The sequence below is a fragment of the Uloborus diversus genome, chromosome 7 (assembly GCF_026930045.1).
Source record: "Uloborus diversus isolate 005 chromosome 7, Udiv.v.3.1, whole genome shotgun sequence".
NCBI lineage: Eukaryota > Metazoa > Arthropoda > Arachnida > Araneae > Uloboridae > Uloborus > Uloborus diversus.
The window spans coordinates 102,232,393-102,242,190 of record NC_072737.1 but is presented as its reverse complement, the minus strand read 5'-3'; the positions used below and the strand labels follow the sequence as shown (position 1 = coordinate 102,242,190).

Sequence of the window (9,798 nt, the reverse complement as noted above, 5' to 3'; positions counted from 1 at the left end):
AAAAATCCATACTTTTGATTAAAATGATGATGACACTAACCAGGTTTTAAACCTAAAACAGACAATAAGACAGAATAAAGTATAAAAAATTGTTTTAACAACAGCTTTGTAAAAAAGCTTTTTTTTTTAAAAAAAAACTTAACAGGGTTTAAAAAGAATGGCTTACAATCCCCAAATGTTAAAGCGTATATATACATTTTGTACCAGTAAATGCTCAGACAAAAGTCTCAGATTCTTTTGGCATTAACATGAGTCTCCAGATAGTCAAAATATAATTTAAATTTTTTGTACAGATAATTTAATACCAAATATCAGGTAGGACCTGTTTTTAGTTTTTTAATTGTGTTTTTCAGGGCTTGCCTCTTGTTACAAAACCATACTCGAACAACTTCACGATCATAGTTCAAATGTTCTGCAAGTCCAGTCATTTCTAAACCTAGAAAATATATTATTTTGCACATTGAAGTTTGAAAACAATAAACCAAAAAATAAACAAAAACATAAATCTTTGACCATATTGCACTTTAATATCTGAAGCATAAGTAACAAAATTGTGATTTTCTTTTATTAGTGTATTGTATGTAGAATCCTTTTCTACATTGAACCATATGAAGGTAATACTAAACCTTTTAAATCATTTAACAGTGTTAAAACAGCATGAGTCCAATAATTTGTATGCACCAAGCGACTGTTTCTCCCCTCACTTGTAAAGTAGCGATTACGTGACTTATGTCAGTCTGGCTTTGAGGTACAAGACAGTGGCGGCTCGTGCCTTAATTTAGTGGGTGGACCTGCTCATTCTTCAAAAAGTGTAACTTTTCTATCATATGGCTTTTACAGTAAAAACTTTAGGGAACAATTCATTTAACAATGATTTTTAATATCATCAAAAATATATCTAAAAAATATATATATTTAAATCTGCCAACAATTTTTAATAATATTTTTTATTTTAGAAAATGTTTGGTTCACAACATGTGAATTCTCACCTCCATGGCATGTCACATACCTTGTGTGACTGTTTTTGTTGCTTAATAACTTGTTTAATTAAAAGTATATACTTTTTATTTATTGTTCCCTTCACAAGTCTCTCAAATACTAATTGTCTAAGTATATTTAATTTTTTAATATTGTTTTTTAGTTCGTTTTAGTAGGACAAGGGGTCATGTCACACAATAAATTCTCACATCCGTTACTTAAACACAAAATGTCATTCCTCATTAACAAGTGGCAGTAATGACATTAAATTTTGTTTTCCATACAAGGGAGTCCCCTTGTTTATTTTCAGCCATAGTTGAAGTTGTGAGATTTTTGTCGGAAAACAAAAAGATAGATTTTGCTTCAAAAAATTGGTATGGTTAGTCTGACTTCTCACCTCCGTGAACTTGAATTTTAGGGATGTAAATTAATGCAAAAAAGAATTGAACTTGTTTTCATATGCTTAACATGTGCAGATTGTAGCAACGAAGAAAAAATAATTTCCCATGAACAATGTATCTATTCGGCCTATATTAATGGAAAGATCCCCACCTCAGTGACAGACCTTATCAATGTCATTATTTCTGAGGTGAAAATAACTGATGGGGGGGGGGGAGGAAATACATCAATAATAGGCATTGTACCAAAATTATAAATTGTCAGTATATCCTCAAATCTACTAAATATTATTTTTTTAACATGCATTTGAAACTAATTAAGCCATACTTTAATTAAGAGAGCTTAGTATTATATTCCCACTAATCATTAAAACAGCTGATTATTTGCACAACCAACAAAATTACTACTTTGATATTAAAATGACCTCAATTTTTAAATATTAAAAGTTTTTTCTTTTTTTTGTTATTTCCTTGAACACAAGGCATTTTTTTTTATTTATGAGTAAAATAATTGAATTTTAGATGGGCCATTGTTTAAGGTTACTTCTAGAAGGTAACACTTTCATGCAAGAATAATAAAAAAAGAAAACAAAAGTTTTCGAAATTGAAAAATATTTGCGTTCCTTACCGCTAAAAACACCCCCCCCCCCCGCAAAAAAGGTCTGAAAGGATCTTAAATATTTTAATTAATAGCAAAATCATACCTATATGATAGGGAAAAAAAGCTAAGGTACGTACCAATAGAACTGCGATCTGATGAAAAATAGCAATGTAATTTCTACTGTCTCTCTCGACTTTTTTTCACATGCGGGCCAGTAAAACCTTTAAAAAAAACTCACACGGACCTGCGCTGTTTTTTTTTTTAATTTTAAACTTGTATAAAAAAAAAAATGTTTGTGAACCGTTAAAAACTAGTGAAAAAAAAAATTATGAGCGGCTGAAGTTTTTTCCCCCCTTCCTTTTTCACAAAGTAATAATAATAATAAATGAATAAGTAAATATATAAATAAAACTCTATTAAATAACTGCTACACAAATATTTAAATGCTAAGACAAGAAGTAACTATGGAAAAAAAATGGACATAAGTAAAAAAAAAGCTGCTGAGAAATCATAGAAAATTAATCTCAAAACTGACGTAAAAGATTAAATGTTGGATAATATTATCATTAGGTATTATAGAGTTTTCTTTCTTTTCTTTTTTTTTAATATTTTTTGCGTGGACAACCAAAAAATCTGAGAACCAGCCATTTTTTTTGCCGTTCGTCAGATCACTGGGCTGCTCTACTATTCGAAAAGAAAGTCCTTACACAGAAATTTTGAGAATAAGCATCTCTAACCCCAAAAAACAAACAAATAACCAAAAAAAATTGTGCATGAATTGTAAAACAAATGCACGCAATCTCTTGAAACGGGCAATCTCCATGCCTTATAAATATATAGTAATAGCTGTTGAAGAGGAAGAAATTAAGACAAAAAAAAGGAAAAATTAATTTGAATTCTGAATTTTGAATTCAAATTATGTTTTTCGCAATCACGAGTTGCGACAGGACCCTACTCATTGCTTACTACCCTACTCACTTGTTTCTAGACACGGCTCCTGTCCCTCCAAGCTTACCTCTCCTCTTGGGCAGTTATGTGTGTACAGTTGTGTATGTGTAGGCTTTTGTGTGTGTGTAGACCTGTGTATATGCACGTTGGCGAGTGTGTATGTGTGTAAAGGCTCGTGTGTGTATGTGTGTGAGTGCATATGTGTATGAGCGTGTATGTGTGTAGGACATGGACGCCACCGACTAGGAGCGGCTACCGGGGGACGGAATCGCGCCTGCAAGTGACGTTGGGGGTTGAAAAAGGCACGGACACCAAAGACGGTCAAATGAGAACAGTAAGCAATCGTGATTGTTCAAAAAAAAACAGAAGCGGAACCAGAACGGTATGATAAAAGGTTTTCCCTGACACATGGGCAGGAGGCAACCGATTCTCTGCCTCTTCAGATGTTATTTTATTGAGCGACGTTGCTAGACTCCTCCCCGCTGACCTCTACTCTTCCCTCCAAACCGCTACTGCTCGTTCGAGCTAGGCGAAATTTGCCCACCCTGGAGTTGCAATGAATTCCTTTTGGTGTTATCACCCGCCGTTTTTCGCTTTTTGATTCAGTCATTGCGATTGGCTAAGGGCAGAGGCGTGGTTCTTAGTTTCGGGGGCAGCTTCGAACGAGCCTGCAGTTTTCAAAGCTGTGCACAGCGCTAAAATTAATGGGATTTAAAAACTTTCTGGTTATATTTAGAGATATTGGGGGGGGGGGGGGGGCTAAATGTTTGAAATCTGTTGTTCGCCTTACTTTTTGCTTTTTAAAACTGAAACACAAAACAATATTTTTGTTAATAATGTATTAATAATGTGTAGTACTCATTAAATCCAAATTTTCAATTTTAGCACTTACATTCCTTTGCTTCTCACTGCCTCATTTAGCAGTCATTTGTAGCAGCTTGCCATGGATTGGTGATTGGCTCATCTTTGCATTGTCCACTTCATACGGTATTCGGCTTTTGATGTCATTATCTGTTAATCTATGAAATTTGCTATTCCCAAAATGTTTTCCCCTACACGACTCACATAAACTTTTTTCCTGGGTCTTTCTCCTCTCCACCCCCCTCCTCTGAGATAAATTCCTTTTTTAGCGAATTCAAGTCTTTCTAGCATTTCTTCTGTTTACAAGAATTCTCAAAACAATTTTTATTTGCAAATGTAAACAAAGTAAATTTTGAAAGATTGCTAGTTTAGAACAAACTAAACGAAATTGTGTAGAAAAACAAAAAACAAGTAAACCTTACAGTTTCTTCTACTAGCCATTAATCATAGCATCAATTTTTAAGCAATATTAGATTTTTACCCCTGCCGTCAAGTTTTATGTTTTCTCGCTTGGTGTGTTTTCTTATCACTAGTTCTATGAAATGCGTAAAATCGGGGTAGGTTTGACTGTTTTTGCAAAGAAAAAATATATTGTTAGACAACATTCATGAATTTTTTACTCATCAGCATGATAGCTCAAAATGATGAAGTAGTCAAGTAAAACTAACCTGATGGATGAGTATTCTTTTCAAAAAACTGATTAAGTACATCTAAAGCAGAAGGGGTGAAAGATGTTCTCCGTTTTCTTTTTTTGGTGGGCTCACTGCCAATGAATTCTGTCAGCGTATGAGCCCCATTTTTGTACCTTTCTTCTGCCTCCTTCATCCACCTCTCCAAAACAGGTTTTATTTTTTGGGCACTTCTGGGAGTAATGTCTAGTTTTTCAAACCTGAAACAAAGCAATGCACTTTTGTAAATAATAATACAGTGCAACCTCAATATCTCTTATCGCTCGGGAAGATTAAAAAAAAATCGAGATATTGTGTTTTTGGGTTATCAAGGTTTTGAAAAAAATACATTAGCAAAGATCACAATTACATACACATACCTTTTGTATATTTATCTACATAATATACAATCACTATCCATTAACAAGTTATTCTTCAACATTTTACTAGATTTGAAATTTAATTACGTCCCTGTTTTGATGTAAAAAGATCTAGGATTCCAATTTTTCGACTGGTCACTAGAAATTGTTGAAGTGGACTGTCAGCTGTTTTTGACTAAGCAGATTTCTTATTTTTTATTTTTAAATAATTGCCTGCTTCATAGTTTTCCCCAATAACTTGATTTTTTTTTGTGCGTGTGGTTTTCATTAAATGTTGTAAAAAGTATACAGGAAAGGTTCTTGAAATGAACAGCAATCTCAACTTTCTTTTTTGGTCCACAAACTTAAAAATCTCCTTATTTTAGCCTCAACTAATAGCATTCAAAAGCTTTTTGCTTAATAACTTGATGAAAAATTGACCCCATTTTCAAAATGGGCAACGTGTTCCAAAGAGAAGCATAAAGAATCTAAACTCTGGGGAGAATGCCAAGGTGAAACAAACTACGGCGTCCCCTTCATACTCACTCTTCTTAAAATTAAAAAAAAAGATGAAAAACTACAAACAAATGTCTCTGAAACTGGTTCTGCTACAAAAATTGCCAAGGAAACAGCAATTGAAATTTGCTTTGGCGTGAAAATTTTGACGTATCAAAAGTTTTGAAAAATAAATTTCAAGATAACTATGGGAAATACAGGGAAATTTTGTGGAAAATGAAGGGAATTTTTTTTTATCGTTCGGATATAAAGGGTTTTGAGATAAGGAGGTTCGGGTTTTCAAGGTTTGACTGTATGTTGTAGAGTTGGAAATTATACAAAACAATTTTCAGGAGCCAAAAACATAAAATCAGATGATAAAGTATTCAACAGCAAATGCTATTCAAAACTTTTTTTAAAGATAAATTTAAGTGTGGTTTTTTAAGGACAATGTTTCCTGATTTTCTTCTTTGTTTGTTTGTGCACAATGCCCAAGAGACCCTACAGCCCCTACACAGGGAGTAAAACTGTTTGGAATGTCAAAAATAATGATTTTACAGACAAAAACTAACCAAATATTAAAAATAGATGTATTTTATTTGTAATGCAAATCTAATCTAGCATGAAAGTTTTGATTAAAAGCTGTAATGCTATAAATTCAAGTTATGTAATTACCACATGAAAATAAGTATGATAAACTTTTATTGTAACTAAATTACAGAGCAAACTTTTTCACTTTTAATCATAACACTTTTTCTTTTAAAATCACTGAAAAATTACATGAGTCTTGTAATTATCGTACCCAGTAACGCATTTTAAGAGGGGGGGGGGGGAACCAAGGGACCCGTGCCCCCAAAAGTATTAATTATTTTAACTATTTTATTTATTATTTAATTGACTTCTCTTTTGCATTTTTTTCTATGCTAAATTAAAAATAACACAAAACATACACAGCATATTTTGAATAACAGCATTTTTGTTAACTAAAGAAGTAATACAGGAGTCAGAGGCACAGAGTACATTTAACACATTGGTTTCGAATTCAAGAAAACATATTGTCGCGATTCGTCCACTTATTCATCTTTGATAGAATCAATAATTAACATTTTTTTTAAAAAATGTGTGTAGGCACACTTAAAAGAGTCATTTTGATCTAAAAACCTATTTGCGAAATAATAGATTTCTTTTTCAGCTTATAAACAATGAAAGAAATCATGCAGTAGTTTCTCGGAAAAACCATGGATTATTAATGGAAACGGCATGTAGTATCATATGTTATCTCACCATCATATCATTATATCATGGCTTTAAGAACAAATCAGCCACTGGTTTAAAATTCACACAGAAATAGTTTCTGAATTCTTCAATAAAATTTATATGTTGTGAAGTTATGATTTTCTTAATCAAATAATATTTTATAGTTAAAATATAAATTAATTTAAAGAACTCAAATGAGGTATGAGTTTATTTAATAACCTTGCTTGTGCTATAAACATTAAGACAATGTTCCTTATTCAAACCACTCATTGTACATAGCATCTCTGTGACATTATATTGGGTTTAGTATTTAATTGGCTTGAAACGTTAAAGATGTTTTCCGTTAACATTCAAAGTATATTAATGCAGCATAATATTCATGTACTTAGAAGTAAATTCATTGATCTAAAGAAATCCCCCTTTAAAAAAATTAATAAGTTAAAAGTAAAGTCGTCAAAACTATGTTATGAAACATTGAATGTGTGTGTGTGGGGGGGAGGGCTACTCAATTTCTCAGGCCCCCTCCAAAAGATTTTTCTGTATCCGCCCCTGACCATACTTGATATAAAGGTTAAAAATAGAGTGTTACAGTTTAAGGATTCAAATTAGTTATTAAAACACATTAATCATGTTTTAATTTTTGAGTGAATACATATAAGAATTTCATATAGTTACAATGAAAACATTAATTTGCACATTAAAGTTATGTACTTTACCTGCAAATGGCACTTTGACTGTAAGAAGGTCCTTCTGTAGCACTTAGAGCCTGCCCTACTTGGGTTTGGGTCAATCCCAATGATAAACGACGTATTTTAAAGGCTTTAGCAAATTCTTTGATTTCTTCTAAATTAATTCCATCCACAACATTAGCTTCAGTATTACTTATTGTATCTATTATAAAGAAGCAACATTTTAACATATTTTTTTCTTAGTTTGTCAATAAATACAATAATGAGTTAGGTACAAGTACATAAAAATAGAAGGAATTGGAAATTGCATTAAATTTGTGGTTAAGTATAAAAACTGCACAATTACTAATTACTTTCTGAATAACATCATAATAGGAGGGAATAGAAAAGGGAAAGTGTGAAGGAAATAAGGCGGACATTTAATAAGAATTAAATTTGTTACATGAATTAGTCAGTTTAAGTCTTGGCTCTTAAAGACACCCCTGTAACTTATCTTAACGTTTAAATACCAATTTTGCGAATGTTCAAATGAAAATTCCAGTAGATGCCCCCCCCCCCCCCCCAAAAAAAACAGACAATATTTTTCCTGAAGAATAAATTTTGCCATAAGGTTCATCGCTAAAGAAAAAAAAAGAAAATTTAATAGATCTTGTTATGTCATTACATATCCTATTTTCAGTAGAGAGAGAGAGAGAAAGGTTTGCTGAGAAAGAGACTTGTTTAAGTTGTTCTCATAATTCCTTCCCGTAGTTATTGGTTAGTTGAAGTTTCTCACTGTTTTCCAACAGGTGACATTGCTGGAAATGATTGTGCTTGATATTCAGAGTATGTTATTTCGTTGAAATGCAAACAACTTATTTTTCATAGCCTAAAGATGTAAAATTTTGTCCCCCTCCCCCCATAAAAAAAAATGTTTGTGGGGAATTTCACTGCATTATTTTATTTAAAAAAAAAAAAAAACTGCAGTTGAAGCTCAAAAAATTTTTGTGGAAACTTAGGACAATCATACTTTGTCTGAAGCATCTTGCAGAGTTTGGAGGCTTTTAAAATAATGATTTTGATCTTGAATAAAAAACACTCAGGCGCACCGAAAAAGTTTGAAAAAGTTTAAGCTGTTCAAACCAAATGAAACTATCATGGGATATCATTAAAGATTACAATTGGAGGGATTCATTGAACGAAAAACAGCCATTATCGAGCACACACATCACAAGGCCATCTTGAAGCACAACTGCTTTCAGCTACAAGCTGCAATATCGGTAAAAAGCTACTTGGAAAAACTCAAGTTCTACTATATCTATCGGACATTGCCTTTTCTAACTACCACTTGTTCTTGTCAATGACACATAGCCTGGCTGTGCAGTACCTTCATTCTTAGGAAGATATTAAAAAGTGAGTTATTAAAAAGTGAGTTGACTCCAGGATAGCCTCAAAAGATGTCGTTCTTCATATGTGGGACTCAAATGCTGCCAGAAAGATGGCGAAAAGTACTAACAAGAAATGAACAACACTTTCAGTAACAAGTTTTTTAAAATTAAGCAATAACTTTAAGAAAAAATTTAAAAACAGAGAGAATTCTAATATTTTAACGTTTCACTCTTTAAATGAGCAGAAAAATCATGAACTCTGGAAAAAAATGTCTCGCAATACTTTTATTGTGTTTGATCTAATAGGTAAGTTCTAACAATTCAGCTCATTGTAATCACCTTAGACCGATATTGTACCATAGAAAGCAGTATTTTGCAGTGGGGAAAAAAACACAATATCTGTACATTTTTCATTTCTCAGCATTTTTGTCACCCATTGTGCTTTAGCTTCAAAACACAAGCTAGTTTATTTCTTATCTGTGATAATAAAGCAAAAAAAAGAAAAATTAATTTGAATTTTGATATCTTGGATTCAAATTATGTTTTTCGCAATCATGAATGTGTGTATGTAGGCGTGTGTGTTTGTGTGTGGGGGTATGTGTATTTGTGTGTAGATGGTATGTGTGTGTAGGCATGTGTGTTTGTGGCTGTGTGCAGGCATAAGTGTGTGAGTAGTTGTGTGTATGAATGTGTGTGTATTTGGAGGGGGTATGTGTATGTGTGTGTAGGCATATGTGTTTGTGTCTATGTGCAGGCATGAATGTGTGGGTAGTTGTTTGTATGAGTGTGTGTATGTGTTTTTGTGTGTGTGCATGTGTAGGTGTCTGTATGTATTTGTGTGTGTAGGTGTATGTGTGTGTATGTATATGTGTGTGCGTGCGTGTGTGTGTATATTGTGTACGTATGCGCGTGTGTGTAGGACATGGATGCAACATGGAGATGGCTTTCGCTATAGGAGCAGCATCGTGAGGACCCGGTTGACGGTGATGGTGCAGAGGGTGGCGGTGAGAAAATAAAATGATAGGACATCAAAACAGTCAAATGAGAACAATAAGCAATCGTGATTGCTCAAAAAAAAAAGGTCAAATTCCAACATTCCATCAAATTTCAATCCCACATTGTTAGAATTTAATAGAAAGCATGTCAAATATCTAAAATTCTCATTTCTATAGATACG

General features: G+C 32.8%; 1 protein-coding gene across 1 annotated transcript in view; it reads right to left on the bottom strand.

The window, feature by feature from the left end:
* Positions 1-311: 311 nt before the first annotated feature.
* LOC129226819 (POU domain, class 6, transcription factor 1-like) overlaps positions 312-9,798 on the bottom strand; it is a 51,407-nt gene continuing 41,920 nt past the window's right edge. The window contains exons 13-15 of the mRNA XM_054861446.1: positions 7,282-7,456; positions 4,455-4,675; positions 312-436 (exon numbers count right to left, since the gene is read on the bottom strand). Of these exons, the coding sequence (XP_054717421.1) occupies positions 312-436; positions 4,455-4,675; positions 7,282-7,456 (521 nt within the window). The remainder of the gene's footprint in view (positions 437-4,454; positions 4,676-7,281; positions 7,457-9,798) is intronic.